General features: G+C 34.1%; 1 protein-coding gene and 1 non-coding gene across 2 annotated transcripts in view; one reads left to right on the forward strand and one right to left on the reverse strand.

Moving 5' to 3' along the window:
* Nucleotides 1–20290, forward strand: part of TMEM161B (transmembrane protein 161B) — a 75255-nt gene that overhangs the window by 26247 nt on the left and 28718 nt on the right. The window contains exons 3-5 of the mRNA XM_045847900.1: nucleotides 8246–8329; nucleotides 10336–10433; nucleotides 16023–16179. Coding sequence (XP_045703856.1) covers nucleotides 8246–8329; nucleotides 10336–10433; nucleotides 16023–16179 — 339 coding nt within the window. The remainder of the gene's footprint in view (nucleotides 1–8245; nucleotides 8330–10335; nucleotides 10434–16022; nucleotides 16180–20290) is intronic.
* Nucleotides 2158–2260, reverse strand: LOC123825001. The gene has a single exon (XR_006786791.1). It is a non-coding gene; the product is annotated as a U6 spliceosomal RNA (small nuclear RNA).

Below are 20290 nucleotides of genomic sequence, written 5' to 3' on the forward strand. Positions count from 1 at the left end.
TTCTCTGTTGTAAGTAATATTGTTTTACAAATGAGAAAACAAAGTTTTAACTTTAATCACATTCACATAGTAAAAAAATTGAACATATCCAGGCCTCTTATCCTAGAAGCCTGAGACAGTCTACTATTTATTTTATTTTTGGGCTCATCCACTGGAGACCTTGTCCAGGAACTGACATGCTTGAAAAGGAATTTGAATTTGGTGAAGTTGGACTTTTCTACAACCTCTGTGACTGATATTGGCAGTTTCCACAGTAATTAAGATTTTCTTTTTTCTACCTATTTTTCTAGCTGTACTTGGCCTTTTATAAAAGAAGATATCCTTCATGTTATAAGTACTGTATGGTATCTCTTCACTTACTGTATTTTTATGGTTTCTCTATGGCTACATAGCCACCTTTAGTCCTAAACTAAATTAACAGGCCTATCAGCATTGATTTTGATTACCAAAAGCATGCTAAGTTTGAAGTAGAGTTTAAGAAGCATCATGTATTCAAATTACACCTCTCACCATTTGAGATTAACTTTATGCTATATTACTAAATTATAACTATTTTCTATTCCACTCTAACAGTTTTTTAAATAGGAAAATACTTTTCTTCTAGAAAATATTATTGGTTCTTTTTTATGCCATTTTATATGACTATTAGATATTGTTGAAGGGATTCCTACTTTAACAAGAACTTAAGATTTCTTTTGCCCATAATGTGTGAATGTGAAAATCTCAGCTGTGACTTTGAAAAACTCAACTGTGAAGGAGCCTGGTTCTCTCAGATTGCCCTATTTATCCCTCCCTCCCTAAAGGAAGAAAACTCCTGTGAAGTTAGTGTTTATGTACTTTCAGTGTGAACTGCTTTCACTAACATAAGGAACACTTGTTTTAACAGTTGTTCAGGTCGCCTAATGATGTTAGCTGTTTATGTGTTCAGCATACCACTGATTTGTAGCCAAAGTATTCTACTTTCTATTGTAATTAAAGTTCCTTTTTGTTTTGAAGTTTGCTTGGCCCCTCTTTTCATGAAGAGGTAAGTGATAGGTTACATTCTTTGTACATTTGAATAGTGGGTTTTGCATGAGGAGTAGGGTTTTGCTTTTTCTCCTTAGTAGCTTCTTTGATGAACCTGCTCTCCATTTTCCTGATTGTTTAGCTCAAACCTTATGTATTTTTCTCTACCCTTTTGCCTCCCTAGGCTCCCACTTTGGTCCACTCCTTCCCTTCATATTCCCTTATCGAAAATGTCATGGTCTGATTTATTCTGGTTTTTGTCTCATCCAGTATCGGGTAAAGAGGGTGTGACAACACCTTCATATTCAATTGCTCTCTTTTTTTCCTGTTTTATTTTGCATGTTGCCTGATTCATGAATCTGCAAGTTCCCTTTGGTGAGAGAAACGTACTATTCAAATGCACAGTAGGTGGGACCTGTGACCTAAGGGAAAGGTTTAAACCTTCAGCTGCTACCCTACCTATGGAATGCCTGAGTCCTTGCTCTCTTTGCATTAGCTATCTTAATTTCCAGTTCCAGAATGTCATGATGTTTTATTGAAATTTCCACTTACTCACAGGAGATCGTATTTGTATTACAAACAATATTTTAGCTGCTTATACTGAAATGCTTTCTAAGTGGTACTTGTTTTCTAAGTTTTTTTTTCCACTTGTTAAAATTATGGAGATTTAGAATGGGGACTAAAGCTGTCTGTAGTGACTTATGTTGTATACCCTGAAATAGAGTTTTATGTGATTATTTATGTATTAAAGCTTTTTAGCTTGTTCTGAGTACTGTTTTTCTATATTTGTTCATATTCAGCTTTCCATTTTAAATTTCTGGAATCTTCTGAAAAATTTTAAGTGGTTTGCTTTAAATGACATTATTGCTTAAAGTTTTTAGAGTTTGGGCCAATACATTCTATATTTTCTGTTACATATTTTTTTATAGTGCTATTGAACTGCTTTAGTAAGAAAGGTTATAGTCATATTTTATATAAGAGGTTTACACAAAAAATCATTGAAAAGTTATTTTAATAATTTTGTATATAATATTATCTGAGACCCTGCTGACAGTTTGTAAGAGAAAAGCCACTGAACTGTCATAAAATGCATTCTGAACTAGAATGCTAGAGGTTCATTTTTTTAATGAGATCCTATTAATACATTTTTTTTTTAATATGAAACACTTCATGAATTTGTGTGTTATCCTATGCAGGACCCATGATAATCTCTGTATCCTTCCAATTTTAGTATATGTGCTGCTGAAGCATGCACTTAATTTTTATTTTTTAAAAACATTTTTTATCCACAAAACAATACGTGTCGGATGTAGAATATGTGTTAAATTGATAAAAAGGTAAAAGAAGAGTTAATGGACTATATTCCCATCAGCTAAAGATAATTACTGTGTAAATTTTGTTATATTTCCTTCTAATCTTTTAATATTTTACCTTCATGGTTGTGATTTTATTGTATGCACAATTTTACATTATGTTTCTTTTGCATAACATATTAACATAAAGCATTTTCCTCTTAATTGTATTTTTGTAATCATTATTAACTGCTACATAGAATCTAATGTAGTAACTTTTATATCTGTCTGCGAACTACCTATTAGAAGGGCATAGTGTAGCACTTACAAGCATATTGCAAATCATTATGCTGAGATAGACATACCAACTAATAGGAAAGGAGAAGAAATAATTGAGACCAGAACTTGAAGTATAGCACATGGGAACCATTCAGTATGGAATTAAACTGGAGGAAGTACAAGCTTAAAAAAAAATTATGCAGCTCTTACTTCTAAGTTTTAGTTTGAATTCATGATCTCAGACCTTAGATGGCTACTCCATACTGCCTGGCAGTCTTTGTATGCTCCACTTCATAGACAACTTTTTCAAGCCAAATACTTTCTCTTGAAACATTATTCCTGTCTGCCTCAGCCTCCCTGTAAGCTCTTGAAATCCGAGCCAATTACTCTTATCTTCACATGACCAAACCCACAAGTTTAGTTACATATGCAACCCTTCTCTCTCTCTCTTTTTTAATGTTTATGTAATTTAATTTTTCTCTGTGAAGGAAGTATCTTGTCTGTCAGGGCTTAATTCCTTCTCTTGTGCTGTGTACCCCATTCCTTCTAACCTTCACCGAGACTGCTTCTTTGGCCATTTCTCTCTTCTGTGTGAATTGCTTCATCTCTTTGCGATTATTTCTGTTAGCACACACACTTAAAAAGCAAAAACATCTCCCATAAAAAGTAACAACAAATAAAGAAGAGCCACAACCCCCTCCCTTCCTCCTTAAAAAAAGCCCCTCTCATATCTATTCCTTAGTTTTTGACCTGCTTCTTCGATTTCCTTTATAGCTAAATTTGTTCCATGTATTGTCTTCATAAACTCTACTCTCTCACTTCCTTGTTAATAACTGTTCAGCTTTCTACCATGTTTTGTTTTCTCCTTAGGTGATATTATTTCCAAAATTTAAAAACCACAATTATGTAATGACCTCAGGTTCTCTCTGACTTGTACTCTAATACACAGTTACCCTTTCAAAATTTTCAGTTGATGTCTCATAGGTACTTAAAAATTCACTGTGTTTAAAGTCTTGATTTCTTCCCCTACTCCATTTCAGAAAATGTACTGCCATCTTCCTCAAATTGGAGAAGTAGACGTCGCCTTTCATTCCTTACCATTCTTTTACTTCCTGCCTTTAGCCCATTAGCAGGACCTGTTGATTCCATGTCCAAAATCTCTGTGCCATTCTTGCCTCCCTCTAAGCCACAGAGCAACAGAAGAGATCTTAAAATGCAAATCAGGGCTTTCCTCCTGTCTTGAGACCATTACTTTAGCATAAAATCTAAACTCCATACTAGGGCCAGAAGGTTTTGCATGATTTGTGCCCTTCTCTCTTCAGCCTCCCTCACGTGTTTCTCTTTGTACATGGTGCTACTGCCTCATTGGCCCTTTGGTTACTGCATTGTGTTTTCATGCCTCTGATTTTGGACATGCTATTGTCTTCCTGGAATGCTCTTCCCCTCCATTCTTTTCATCCTTTAGCTTGCTGGGTAAATGTCATTTCAGAGAGGTTTTTCTAACCAAATATTTAAGGCTTATGTCTCATTGGCACCACCTGTTTGATTCTTTTGCATGGTATCCAATTTACGATTTTTTGTCATTTTTTTTATTGGTTAAATTCTGCCCCAGCTGGAATATAATCACCAGGGAAGCAGGGCTTAGGCTTTATTGTGTGTGATTATATCTCCTTTGCCTATCTATATAGAGTACTTGACCACAGTGGGCTCTGTAAATGTCTGATGAATGAATGAATGAATGAATGAATGAATGAATGTCTAGAAGTGACCCTAAGAGCACCTGGCATCCTTAAATTCCAGTTTTGAATAATAGTTATTCCTAATGAAGATGACCTGACTTGTCTAGTAAGAAGTGTAGTAAGTGCAATGCATTTTAAAAAATGGTTTCACAAAATAAGAGTAAGCAAGCTTGATTATACTTTAAAGAAAATGGATTCTAGAAAATATAAAGGTCTTAAAATATTTTATTATTATAGGACTCTAAATGTAACCCAAATTTTCCTATAATAAAAGTTTTTTCCACTGATTGTTATTTCTCAAAGCTCAACAACTAATTTTAGTCTATAAAATTAATTATTGCTTATTTAAATGTTTTTCTAAGTGTTATGCACTCAATTCTCATCAGTTGTGAAATCTGTGTTTGTGATTTGCCTACTTGTTAAAATCTGTATGTAAAGTGTATTCATTAAAACACCACAAAATCAATAGTTGTGATACTTTCTAGGTAGTACATAAACATGCAGAATGGGGGAAAATTTGAATGGCCCTGTGCCCATTTTCCCAGCAAGTGAGTCCTTATTTGTGTCACCTCTCATATTCTAAACAGGTGTCCTTTTCATGGTCTGATTAGTGCCACCATTTTCACATTTTTGCTTTTCATTGACAACTCCACTATTTAAAATGACCCCCAAGCATAGTATTGAAATGCCTCTAGTGTTCCTAAGCGCAAGAAGGCTATCATATATGTGCCTCATGGAGAAAATTTGCTACAAATATTCATAGACCTCAGTAAAATGCAATGTTTATGATTATAATTATTAGATAAGCTTTGTTCAGGCATGAATTACAGCACTATTAGCACCAAATTTAATGTTAATGAATCAACTCTATTTTAAATAAGGTATCTTTAAACATAAACACACATAAAACAAGACTGCGTATTGATTGGTTGGTGAAATGCTACAACCAGACACTCTCAGGAACCTAACCTTATATTTCTCCTAAAAGCAGTGGATCAGTGTTTGCAGCTACTTTACGGAATGTAACTACTGCAGATAACAAGAATTGACTAAATTAAATTCCAGACGTAAGTAGAAATTTCAGGCTATTCCTCTTACCCATGTTAATTCTAGTTTAGAGACTTTTTGGTTAGGGTACATATTTTATTTTAAAATCTTTAAATTTAGAGGAGAGCTGAATTCATTTTGGTTCAGTGATTCACTTTGATGACTTACTATCTGCCAATAACTATGCTAGTTTGGAAATATACAAAAACAAACAAGTACGTATAAAATCTTCACGCCAGGGATTTTTCAGTTAGTGGAATATTCCATTTTAACCCAACTAGTCTGATACCAACTACAATTAAATTTTGACACTAATTGCCTGCAGTTAGCACAGACCTCACAGATTAGGGATAAAGTCCTCCATAAGAATGCCCAGGCTTCAGATGCCAGCTACAAGTTCTTGAGATACACAGGCTACCCATACTTGGATAACTAGCTACTAGTCACACATTAGTGCATTTTCACAGCCCCTCAGATTCAGTGGTTTGCTAAAATGACTAGAGTTTAGTAAAGTGTTATGATTATAGTTTTATTGTAAGATGGCACATAGGATGAGGTTTCAGAAGGAGCAGAGTTTTCGTGGTCTCCCCCTGTGAAGTCAGGGTATCTCACCCTCCAGGCACATCGCATGTTGACCCACCAGGAAGCTCAGGAGCTTAAGTGTCCAGAGATTTTGTGGCATTTCGTTACAGAGGTATGATTGGTTGTATAGGTATCATTGACCACATGATTGAACCTAATCTTTTGCTCTCCTTCACATGGTTGCTCACAGGGTTCTGGCAACCAGCCTCCAACCTGAAGATGTCTGCATACTTACTGTGAATCCCCTTGTTAGCATAACAAAGACATCCCCTATTACTCAGGGCATTCCCAGGTCTTGGAAGTTGTGTGCCAAGAACTGGAAACAGTGGCCAGATAAATTCTTTATTATAGCACAGGGAAACTGCCTTATAAGTAAAAGGTAAATGTGAAATTTGCCACACAGGGACGTAAGCTTTTACAAGCAGAGAGGAGAATATATGCCAAAACATCGAGTAATGAAACAGTTGTGAAAATGTTATTTAGTTTAAGCAAAGTGTCATGTTCAAAAGGGGAATTATTGAAGGTGAGTCCGGTGAAAGTAGACAGTAGTGCAGTTGTGAAATGCTGTGGAAACAGGAGGCCACAAACCATATATTCATTTGGGCCTTATGTATTTTAATTATAATGGAAACTTTCAAGCATATATAAAGAGTAGACAAAATAATATAGTGCATATATAATGAATATTGTGAGCTCCTATGCACTTATAATAATTAATAGCTGGTTGTTGATTTGAGTTTTTAAAAAATTACTTATTTTTAGAGAGAGGGGAAGGGAGGGAGAGAAGCATCAGTGTATGATTGCCTCTTTCAAGTCCCCCAATGGGGACCTGGCCTGCAATCCAGACATGTGCCCTGATTGGAAATCAAACCACCGACCCTTTGTCTCACAGGCTGGCACTCAGTCCACTGAGCCACACCAGCTAAAGCTGATTTGTCGCAACTGTATTCTCCTTCATCTTTCCTCCACCCTCCAACATATTGGTACCAAATATTATTTCATTCAGAGATATTTCAGTGTATATCTCTAAAATATATGAGCTTTTAAAAAATTACAATTATCCCATTATTACAGCTAAAACAATGTTAACATGAAATTTCCAGTCATTACTCATATGGTCAGTTCTCTAGTGTTTTTAAAAATAGCAAATCAGTTGCTAATATTTTTTAATTGGCATATTTCACTTTAAGAATCTAGATTTTTGTAATTAAAAAATTGTAAAGTCTAGCAATACTAACTATATGGTTCTCCTTTATGACAATAGAGCCTTGATCAAAGTCCTTGCCTAGCTTCCGTACTCACTGCTTTCTCTTGTGAGGAGTATTGGAAAGCATTTAAACAGGCATATATCTTAATCAGATTTGCGTTACGGAAAAATAACTAAAGGTGGGATCAGAATGTACTTAGGAGATGGTACAGAGGGAAGGCAAGGAGAACGTTTAGAGAGTTTTGCCATAGCGAGAGCTAGAAGGGGAGATAGGTTAGGTGAAGGTCTGAACTAAGGTTCTTGTAGGGGAGCTGGCAAGTTTAGAATTTTAAGAGTTAAAGAACAGGATTAATGATAACCTGTGGGAAGGGCACATTAAAGGTAAAACCTGAATCTCAGACTTAGGTGGCTGCCTGATAGATTTAGGTGAGATAGGAGATTGTGACTGAGCAAAGGGTGCTTGAGAGGGAATAAATGGTGTGTTTGGATGTTTTCACTGGGTGGTGGAGGTGAATATACCCAGTTGTGTTGAAGCCATAACTGAAGTGGGTGCATATAGGTAAGAGTAAAGGGGTTTTTAATCCACAATGATAGACTCTAATTTTTATACACTTAAAATTTGAGAATTCTCCTAACTAAATTAAAGGAAATAAAGTAAGGAAAGCAAAATGAAGGGTACTTGTATTTTGGGGGGTGTTGAAAGGACTTTTTTTTTAAGACATACCATTTATAGAAATGAAGGGATAGGTGAAGAATTTTGATGTGCAACTGTTGGCTTTCCTATTGTTTACTCCACTTTTAATAGTAAGCTTGTATCATCTTAATATATATTAATACATTGTTAGTTGGAAGAAATGTACCTACGAACAGCATTTCAGCGTCTGGCATCTATTTACTAAGTTCTTGGTGTTTGTTGGATTTGAATCTAAATAAATCCTTTTAAGGCTTATGCAGTAGTATCTGTTTCAGATTAGCATTTTCACCTGATTTTTCCCAGCAGTGTCTCCACAAATAGAAAACTCAATAAATAGTTGTAGAATAAATGAATAATTCTGATGATTTTGCTTTATTTAAAAGGATTTCTCTTTTCTTAGTTTAAGATGGTATCAACATCCCACAGAAGAAGAATTAAGAATTCTTGCAGGGAAGCAGCAAAAAGGGAAAAGCAAAAAAGATAGGTAAGTTATATTATTGACTTTGTAGTATTAAATATTTGACACAACTTATGTAAGTACAGTTTTATACTTTGGTTAAAGGAACATTTACCTGTGACACCATAAACACTTGATAAATTTGAGATCAAAACCCATGGTCTAAAATAATATTGAATCACCCTTTAGGAAAACCCCATGTGTAGTAATCTAATATATTAAGCACAAAAGTAATTATTTACTTAAGAATATTCAACCATAGTTGTCTTTGTGTTTCAATAATGAAAACAAAGAGCCATCATATTAAAATTCGGTGGCAGGGGTGGGGACGGGGGCAGGGGAGAGTTGATTAGGGGAGACTAAATAATCCATGTTTTTACCCTACAATTCATTTAAAGATACCAGTTGGCTTAGGTTCTTTCCCACATTTTGCTATGACTCATTATCGTAATATTGGGAAAATTCATCTGCCTTTAACCTCTGTCTTCTCACTTTTTAAGTAAAAGTGGTAGACAGTATAACTTCTTAGGTCCCTTTGAGCTGCTGAATATTATTTTGATGTTTAATTTTTATGAAGAAAACTGTTAAATGAACCTCGCCAAGTGGACCACAGCTGTCTCATTTGTGAAATGGAAGGACCAAACTAATTTTGAAAGATCCTTATAGCCTAACATTTTTATAACTATATTTAAGTTGAATTCTCAAGGAAAGTGCTTGTTAATTAGCCTTTCTGAATGGGCCTTAGTTTTAGATTCCTCAGTTAGGGGTGGGGAGGACTTCTGATCTCACTATCATTCTTTTTATCACTTATAATTACAAATAAATCTTGCAGCTCTTTGGAAGATTAAATATAAACGCTTCTTTTCTGAATTCCAATAGTTATCTTCTTTATAAAAATATCCCTGCTTAATATTATAATTCCCAGAGTACTTTTAAACAGTTTCACTTAATCTACACGTCTCTGAATATTGGCTATTATTTTAATTTATATTTTACTAATGAGGAAGTTGTTGATGTTAACATCAGTGATGTTAAATGAGTTGAGCAAGTTGACATAACTATTAAGAGTCAGGATTTTAATACAGGTTAGTTTTTAGTTTCTACATTTCTGTTTAGCTATTCTACCTCTGCCTAGTGACAGCTACCATGTTCAACATTTGTAAAATTTAGTTATGTAACATAGTATTGATTCTACAAACATTTAGTTCTTATTGTATGCTTTGTAGTCAATAATTTTGTTACTTTTACAGTGATTTTTACATGTTGAAAATGCTTTGTATTTATGAAAAGATTCTCTGACAGTTTTGTTCCTGGTAACAGTAATTATTTGATTTATTGACATGAATTAGTATTTTTTACTGAGGCTTTCCCAGTTTATATTTATTCAAGAATAAATGCAAAACTGTTTTTTGGTATTATAATTAATGTCATTGAAACTTAGTTCATTACTTTCCAAGTATGTCTTTAAAAGTTAGTAAATTTGGGAGTGACACACATGCATGCACTTAAAGAATTCTGTTTTCCTTCATTCATGCTTGCTTGTTTCTCCATTTCTCCTGCACATAAATCTTAATGTATTTCTTTAACTCTGACTTGTTTATAGCTGCACATTTGTTTATGTGTGCATGTGTGTGCATGTGTAATTTCAAAGAAAAGTGCATTTTTTTTTCATTTGCTTTTACTCTTATTCCTAAAGAAAGAGATGTTAGGCTCTCTTTAAATCTACAGAAGAGACAGTAGAAGAAATGAGTGAAATGCTAAGCTAGCAATTAAGATTTTATTCCTGTCACTAATGTACATAGATCTTTTCCTGGTAATCTGTATATTTTCATAATGATTTACATCCACATTTTGTAGTCCCCCCTTTAAAAACTACTTTTGAGTACTTTATCTTCTATTTGATGAAATCTTAGAAATTCTGCTCTTTTTTTCACTGTGAAATTTAAAAATCTCATTTGTAATTAGTTCGATACAAGCACCTGGATAACAGTGTAGATAACTTGTTTTTTGTGTCACCTGTCTCATTTTTATAGGAAATATAATGGTCACATTGAAAGTAAGCCACTAACCATTCCAAAGGACATTGATCTCCATCTAGAAACAAAGTCAGTTACAGAAGTGGATACTTTTGGTAAGGAACATCTTGGTAAAGTGTTCTATAAATCTCAGCTTTACATTATGGTAGTGAAAGTACTTTCATTTTATCTGTTGTGGCTAGACTTTCTGATTGTTTTTCTAATCATTAAGTTCATTATATAGAATGTGAAATCTTTGTCAGAGCTTTAAAGCTCAAAATTACTTCTTGAATTGCATTTCTCTTTCTACTCACATAACTTACAGTCAGCATTACTTTTTTTCATTTTTCAGTAGAGGCTAATTTACACAAGTTTGTTACACGGTTTCTGTTTAGACTGAGATCAGAATCAGTTTTCATTATTTTGAATTCTAGACTTTTTGCCATCTATCCCAGTCTGTTTCTTTTATAATGTGGCTTGCAGAAACGCACTTGAATATTTGTATTGAATTACCTATATTTACAATAATTTCAATTTATGTTTACATTTAGTAGAAAAAGTGGTTGTAGAATAATATACTGATTTATATAACAACTACAATGGTTTTAAATTTAAAATGAAATTATTTTAATCCTAGAAGAGAAAGGCATCTAATATATTTTTAAAACACTGGTTTTCAAACAGAATCACTTGAGTGGCTCTATAAAAATAAAGAATTCTCATACTTAACATTGGAGATTCAATAAATATTAAGTGGGTTCTAGGACTTTGTATTTTTTAAAATGTTGAAAGTGGTTCTGATTTTTTAGCAGGTTTGAGAACTAATGGTTTACATTATGTGAAGAGTTAAAATAAAGTGTTGTGTTTTTTAAAGATAATTTTGAATATACAAAGTTGGAGTTCCAGCCAAGATGGAGGCTTAGGTAGAAACCCTTTGCTTTCCCACCCAACCAAACGGAAGATAACAACCAATCTAAAAACAATAAACAACCAGAGGTGCCAGAAAATCAAACTGTATAGAACTCCAACAAACAAGGAATGAAAGAAACATTCACCAGACCAGTAGGAGAGATGGAGACAGGTAACCTGGTGGGTGGAAAGGACCCTGCAGCAAGATGGAGGACTGAGGGAGTAAGGCAGCAACCTGCCCAGTGAAGCAGGAATGGCTTAGAGGACCCGCAGTACCAGACAGTGCCAGGGAGGCAGGGCTGGCTGAACCGGAAAACTAAGTGGGAGAAACTCCCAGTCTTACACAACAGAGTACATTGGAAAGTGGGGCTAGAGTGAAGAAGTGAACCATATTGTTCCCTCTCTGACCCCTCCCCCAGAGACAGTGCCACAATGCTGCAAAGAGGGGTTTCCCCACCCAAGTGAATACCTAAGGCCCCACCCCCCTACAACATAACAAGTGCACTGAGACAAAGAAATATGGCCCGAATGAAACAACAGACCAAAACTCCAGAAAAAGAGGTTTACTATGAGGAGATAGCCAACCTATCTGATGCAGAGTTTAAAACACTGGTAATCAAGATACTCCTGGAACTGATTAAGCTCGGTCACAAAATGTACGAACAAATGAAGGTTACCCAAAGTGAAATAAAGCAAAATATACAGGGAACCAACAGTGAAGGGAAGGAAACTGGGACTCAAATCAACAATCTGGAATAAAAGGAAGAAATATCCAACCAGAACAGAATAAAGAAGCAAGAATTCAAAAAAATGAAGAGAGGCTTAGGAACCTTTGGGACAACCTGAAACATTCCTATATCCAAATTATAGGGGTGCCAGAAGGAGAAGAGGAAGACCAAGAAACTGAAAACTTATTTGAACAAATAATGAAGGACGACTTTTCCAATCTGGCAAAGGAAGTAGGGAAGTCCAGGAATCCCAGAGAGTCCCAAAGAAGTTCGACCAAAAGAGGAACACACCAAGGCACATCATCATTAAGTTACCCAAGATTAAATATAAAGAGAGAATCCTAAAAGAAGTAAGAGAAAAGGAGACAGTTACCTACAAGGGAGTTCCCATTAGACTATCAGCTGATTTCTCAAAAGAAATCTTACAGGCAAGAACAGGTTGGAAAGAAAATTTGAAGTCGTGAAAGGCAAGGACCTACATCCAAGCTTACTCTATCCAGCAAAGCTATCATTCAGAATAAAAGGGCAGATAAAGTGCTTCCCAGATAAAGTCAAGTTTAAGGAGTTCATCATCACCAAGCCCTTATTATATGAAATGTTAAAGGGACTTATCTAAGAAATAGAAGATAAAAAACTATGAACAGTAAAATGACAACAAACTCACAATTAGCAACAACTGAACCTAAAAAGAAAAAGAACAACTAAGCAAACAGCAAGAATGGGAACAGAATCAGATAAATGGACATCACATGGAGGGTTTTCAGTGGGGAGGAAGAGGGGAAGATACAGGGAATAACAAGCATAATTGGTAGGCATAAAATAGTCAGGGAGAGGTTAAGAAGGGTATAGGAAACAGAAATCAAAGAACTTACATGTACAGCCCATGGACGTGAACTAAGTGTGGAGGGGGGGAGTTGGAGGGTACAGGGCACAGGGGGATAAAAGGGGAACAATTGGGAAAGCTGTAATAGCATAATCAATAAAGTATACTTAAAAGATTTTGGTAGTGTTGTATAAAACATCATTATGTAATTTGGCCCTTCTTATGTTAAATCATACCACACCAGAAAAACCTTCAGATTCATTTAGCATCTATATAATATAAAATTATTTTGTGATTCAGTAATTTTATTTTCTGATTCAGTGGCTTCAATATATTTGAAAGTTGATTCTACATCTGCAAAGATATTATGTTTATATGGGGAAAAGGTGTCCTAGAACCCAGAAATGTCATTGAGAAACAGTTTAAGTCAGTTGTCTGTTATCATTAAGACTGGTTATGTCATCCTTTTTTTTTTCTTTTAAACTAGTTTTGATGCAAAATTTAAAATATTTAAAAGCACTTTGACTTATTGTACTCACATTTGTTTCAGTATCCTATATGTTTGCTTACTTACATGAAATGTTCACAGACATGTATAAATATAAGAATATATATATATCCCCTGATTTCTAAGTACAGATTTTTGTCACTTTAATAACTAATGTTTGTTGAATAATTATCAGCTAATTTGCTTTAATAATAGCTTAAAATTCCATATTAGCTATTGTTGTAAGAGCTTTACTTATATTAACTCATCCTCACAATTCTATGAGGTATATAAGTATTATCAACCTTTAAAGAAATGCAACTCATTAGATAGAGGTTAAATAACTTGGCCAGGATTACACACCAAACATGGTAGAGATAGTGAGAACTAGGCTATTAATGAACTTAAAAAATGAAGTAGGGTAACATAGCTTCAGAATACAACTTAATCAGTGTTTTGCTTCACTTGTAAAATTTTGAGAGCTAACTACAAATTATACTCGTTTAGTAATTGGCCACAAAATATCAAAAGCATTTCAGTTCTTCAGAATAATGGGAAGATGTTTTGTTTATATTTATATTAATTATTATTTATGAATGTGTGTTTAAGTAAAAATAGAGAATTTCTGCCTGAATTTTAGGTACTCTCAGTTGCTTAAAGGAAATTACTAGGCTTGATATGCTCTTAAGTTTTTTTCAATCCTATGAAAAGGGTATGTGTATAATTATATTATTGAATACAAAAAGAATAATATAATTCTTGGATTAAATATATAGCAAAGGATTTGTGTAATTTGTACTTTTGCTGAAGATATATATTATTGATATCTGAATAACTATCTTAAGAGTATATCTCAATTTATATTAACTATTTATTATAGGTTCCTCTTAAAGAACATGAGAACATTTGAATGTCGCTTGGCAGTTTGCTCTTAAATTCCCCGGGGCTAATCTGTGTGACTAAGAGCAGGCATGGAGAATTGGAACACCTACTTCAATTGTTATTAGTAAAATTGAAAACCTTTAGATACACAGACACCTATCTATTGTTTCATCCATTTCCCTGTCCTCCTTCCAGAAAGTTATTCAAAAGGCTTAACTGGGTGATTTTAGAGGGGGACAGAGGGCAGGAATCCTGCAACCACTTTAGGGAAAATTTTTCATACTGATGGTTCAGAAGCTGAACATCTCTCTCTCTCTTTCTCTCTCTCTCTCACACACACACACCCTAAAGCAATTAAAATAAGTTGAAGCAAATAAAAAAATGTACTCAGTCATAAAAAAATTTGTAATTTTTGCTGTTCACATCATAGAGATGATGTAAGTTCAGTTAGTTTGTTTTGATATTTTAAGTAAGTCTTACTTTGAGTGGTATTTTAAAAATACTTTTTAGTGTGATTTTAGTATAGCATCAAGTATTACATTTTACAACTAAAATTTTTTCCAAAGCAATGTAGATTGTTTTATCATGTGCCAGTGAGAACATACAAATTAATGTTTATGATGTGATTTATTTCCACATTTTTAGGAAGCTTTCTAGAAATGATGTTGATATTTTGAACTGCACTCTGGCAGAAGTAAACCAGAATATCTGAAATGGAAAGAGAGATGGAACCATATTTAGTTTCAGAGAAGGCTAATTTAATGTGAACCCTTACGAATGAAATAGTTTGTTGAAAGAATATGCGTTTTTTGGGAAGTAGACAGGTATTTCATCAGCTTTTCTTACAGGAGCAGATCATTTATTAAAGAATAGGTTTATTTAATTTGTTATTTTAATCTGCAGTAACTCAAAATTACTAACCTTCCATTAGAGCAGTTAACAACTGTACAAAGTTTAGCCTTCTTCACAGAAATGACTATAAGTAAAGCTGGTTGTATTCTCCATGAGGGTGTATTCTACAGCAGCAATTTTCAACTAGAGTGCCACAAGAATTTTTAAAGCATGCAGTATCTGACTACTTAGTCAGGGGCACTGACCTCTTTCGTTTCCCTTCGATTGTCAAATTTTAAAAAATGACAACACCTATACAACAGTAGCCATCCAGTGTGGGTGAATCAAAATCATCCTTGTTTTGTTTTGTTTTGTTAAATGGGCAAAAGATATATTATTTGGTGTGCCACCGAATTTTACTAATTAGTTTAAGTAAAATGAGATTAAAAAAATTGAAACTCACTGTTCTAAAGTATAGCTCAGATTCTTTAAAAAAAAAACCTTGATATATAATTTCTGTAAAAAATAGCTAATCCGCTAAGAAAATACCAGCTCAAGCCCTGGCTGGCATAGCTCAGTGGATTGAGCGCGGCCTGCGAACCAAAGTGTCGCAGGTTCGATTCCCAGTTAGGGCACATGCCTGGGTTGCAGGCTATAACCCCCAGCAACCGCACATTAATGTTTCTCTCTCTCTCTCTATCTCCCTCCCTTCCCACTCTAAAAATAAATAAATAAAATCTTTAAAAAAAAAAGAAAAAGAAAATACCAGCTCATTTTGCAATCATGTATTTTAACAACAATTTAATTATTGGTGATCATTTTGAGGTTATTTTAATTACTTAATTTATGTAATATTAGAATTTAGTTTTAAGTGCCAACATTCTTGATTTGTTTTTGGCATTTTTAGATTCTTGTATTTGTAATCCTTGCATTGCAAGTCACCAAATAGGATAATGTCTAGCATGTTTATAGTTAATTATAGATAAGTGTTCTAGGCTGTTCATGAAAGTTTAAGTAAACTTTGTTTTTAACCTTTATTTTTCAGCATTGCATTACTTTCCAGAATACCAGTGGCTGGTGGATTTCACAGTGGCTGCTACAGTTGTGTATCTAGTCACTGAAGTCTACTACAGTTTTATGAAGCCCACACAGGAAATGAATATCAGCTTAGTCTGGTGCCTGCTTGTTTTGTCTTTTGCAATGTATCCTTCAAAACATTATTAATGTTAATTTATGAATTTGTTTTTCATTTCACAGATACCACCATTAAACCTCATTTCTGATTTGAAAAATATTTTAAATCATTAGAGAATTTTTCTTAGTTGAAATCCACTTGATTTAATTGAAAAAATTTCAAAGTAGAGATAGTTTAAAAACTGAAATGCAAGGAAAGAAGCCAGCTGCCTGCCTTTCCTTTCCTGAGTCTCATGTTGTGCCACTTCTACCTTATTAGAATTTCTTCTATGTGTTTAAATGTTATGTGATAATGGTATTTAATTTTAGATATTATTGCTCCTTCTCTTTTCTTTTTCTATTTCAAGACAGTAAAGAGACTTTTTAAAATTAAATCAGTCATTGGTTTTAGTTACATCTATGAAAATATTTATAGCTAAGCACTGTAGTGTGTTATTTCCGTCCTCAGTTTTTTATTCTCATTCTTAGATTTCTATGCCTCAGTAGTTCATATACAATGTTTCTGTTTTGTTTCCCCATGGAAATACCTCCTAGAGAGGATATTCTGACACATATAACCCTCAGTTCTCTAAACTTCCTACATATGTTAATCCTGGGATTTTCTTCACTGTCTTCCTAAGAATTCCTTGTGCCTTTTTTTGGATCACATCATCTTGTCTTGGTCTACTCCCCTTTTAGCAGAGTGTATTCTTCTATAGTGTCCTTAGAAAGGGGGGCACTTTTAAAAAACATTTTACACACCTGAAATTACCTTATTTCCTGCCCACCTCCCCGCCCCATAGTCAGTTGATAGTTTGGCTCAGCATGATTTCAAAGAAATAGTTTTTCCTCAGAGTATTGAAGATGATAGATTGGATGCTGTCTTGCAATTGTCATATGCTGCCGTCACTCTCATACCCTCTAGAAGCTTTTTCTTTTTATCCTGTTGGTGCTCTGAAGTTTCGTCATTAATTGTGCTCAGTTTTAGGTTTAGTGTTTAAATATGGAAACTCATTTTCTTTTCTCCCGGGCAATAACTTTAGTTTCTTTTTTATTATTTTTATTAAAATTAAACATTCTCTCCTGTATTTCCACCTCTCTAGAGGCAGCTTCTCCCCTTTCTTTTTGATGTTCACATCTGTATTTCCATATGTATGCAAAACCACTGCTTGATTTCAGTTTTAGGCTTTAACTATTGTTATTTCTTCTGGAAATGAGAACATTGCACATGCCCCTGGGTTGTCACTTACCATTGATTATTTCTTATTCATCTCTTCTTCCAAGTACAGTAATGTCATTTATAAGAATATTTAGTGTTTATGTTATGATCTTACAGACTCTATTCACAGATAAATACTTGTCTTAATTTTTCATTTGCATTGTTATTGCATTTGTACATACCATTAGTTCAGCCTCAAACTCTTCTGGGTGTATAAATTGCTCAATATGTTCAAAAGCATCTGAGAGATTTTTCTCAGAGATTTTCTCAACCTTCCCCAGTCCTTTAGTTGAGTTTTTGACTTCTGCTAATTTTTAATTTTTAAGAGCTCTTATTTCTGTCTTTTCTCCTCTTACCTTTATGGAATCCTACTTGTTTTATGATTACCTTGTTTTGCGTATATTTGAGATACTGGTAAATTTTGTAAAGGTTTTCTTTATGCCATGTATCTTTTTCCTCTATGTTGTTTGGTTTGGTTGCTGTCTCTCATGTTAAAGACTTCTCTTAGAGAGATCTAGTGTTATTTGCCTGTTCATATGTAAGTGTGAGGCACTGAAAGACTGGAAGCTCAGAGCACGTGACGGGGCAAGTTTTTGAATCATCTGGATAGGCCAGAGATGCTCCTTTTCACTCCCTCCAAAGCATGAATCCTTTCATGCAGGGAAAGTTTTAGGTGGTTACTTTAAAAAATTTTTAGTAGTGCTTTTTTCTTAATACCACTACTGACACACATACTCACACTTTCACCCCAATCTGACCAGTTTTTATTCATTTTGGAATTCTTCAATAAAATCAGATTGCACTTGGCTTTCTGATTAAGCTTCCTCATTCTGTTTAGTCAGTTACCACTTATTTACCTGCTTTCTAGCCTCCACAATTTTATTGCTCTTTTTCTTTCATTCACTGTATTTATTTACTTTGAATCATTCTTTTACAGTCGTTTTGGTGTGGATTGGGGAGAGAACCAAAGTAAGCATATGTGCTCAATCTGCTATTTTTATCCATAGGTTTGTATTGTCTCTTTGGTAAGGTTCTGTTGTCTCTCTTTTTCAGAAACTCGTGTTAGTGAGATGTTTGATTTCTTTGAATGAGTTTTTAAATTTTTTATCTCCCCTTTCCCATTTATTTTATCTATATTGTTTTTTCTCTTAATTTTCTCTTTTAACCCCCTTCTGTTGCAGTTTTTGTATCAACTGCTGTTTTTTAATTTTTAAACTTTTTATCTGAATATTCCATTTTTATAGTATTTATGTGCCATGGATGTATACACTTTTTATTTCTAAGGATATTAGTATCTTTTACGTTTTAATTTAAACCTTGCATTGTTTATTCTGAATCCCCCTTCCCCCATTTTTGTTTTAATCACAGTCATGTTAAAGATTGTACTCAAGTTTCTCATGATTTTTAAGTATCTGTTTATGTTCAAGAATGTGGTATGAAAAAATTGGAAGTTTTGTGCAAGTGACTGGAGCTTATTGATTAGCAGGTCTTTTACTGGGTGATGAGTATAGATAGACTTGGCAGCATTCTTGGAGGAACCTCTAAATGTCATTTTCTGCAGGTTGTTGAACCTATCATCTTCTCCACAGAAAAATTGTTTATTTTCTCATCAGTGGGGTATGAGCCTGACAGCCAGTGTTGTAGGAGTTGATTGGGGAAGAAGAGACTCAGCATTCAGCGTGCACATAGTAATTTAAATGTGAGTTAGTTCGTGTACCGATAATCCTGTCCCTCTGCCCTCTTGTTTTCAGCTCTTCATTTTCACCCTGAGTTTTATCTAGTACTGCCAAGCTCAGTCTTCTCTGGTGTAACATTAATTCTGCTGGTTTCTGCCAGAGTTGGAGAAGGACCATCTCCTAAACTATATGATGAGGCAAAACAGAAGATCTGGGAAGTCTGATTACTACTCATATAGATATTCAGCCAGTCATTCTGTTTTCATCTATTCTGCAACCCTGCCTTCAGAGGTACCCACTGTCTCCAATTCCTGACTTCCAGGGTATGTTATGAATGAATTGTGTTTCTGCTAGGTTCCTCCTGTTGTAGACCCCGCATCGCAAAGAAAGCTGAAACCTCAATCAGTTACGGCTTGTCCATCTATCTAGTGTCATCCAAATTTTGTTGAAATACCTTTTCTACTATTACTTCTTTTTCTATTCTTTGTTTTTGGGGATTTTTACTTCCCTTTCTTTGTGGTTTATTTAGTCAAATGTGATGAGGAAGCAGTGTAAATGCACATCTTACATCTTTTATATTCAACCAGAGACTGCTAAACCAGCTTTAAAGCTATAAGAGGATTTTATTTAAATTATGTGATATGATTTGACATTCAACACAACTGTGCTATTTCTCTATTGACTCTTTTGGATTGATTTAGGTATAATTTAGACCAGAAGAGCCGGAGCAAAGCCTTAAGAGTCAACATCTTTTATAGAGTATATATTGTACTGGGTAGACATACTGATCATGTGTGCCAGTAGAGAAACATCCATTGTTGTACTGATTTCAAGAGCAAGTTAAATTCAAGCATTTAAAATATTACTATTTAACTCTGTAGTATTAAATATGTGAAAATACCATTTAATCAGAATAAAAGACCCATCTCTAGATATCAAGTCATGTGAACCACACTACAAATATTTTAACTTCATAATTAGTATTGTGTCATATTAATTTTTTATACTTTGACTTCTTATGTTCTGAAATATTGTTTATTATGGCTTATTCCTATCTTTGCTTCATTTCTTCATGGTTTATAGAAATATTAAAATACTATATGATATTTATATAGAAATGCATATTCTTGATATTCATTTTTATATAACATACCTTAAATAATTAACCTACTTACCAGAGAAATTAGAAAAATGTACTTAATTGCTACTCCAATCATTGTGTGAATAAATTTCATCTTTCATTTT

Source organism: Phyllostomus hastatus, unplaced genomic scaffold (assembly GCF_019186645.2).
Source record: "Phyllostomus hastatus isolate PE091 unplaced genomic scaffold, TTU_PhHast_1.1 phas_contig_58, whole genome shotgun sequence".
Lineage (NCBI taxonomy): Eukaryota > Metazoa > Chordata > Mammalia > Chiroptera > Phyllostomidae > Phyllostomus > Phyllostomus hastatus.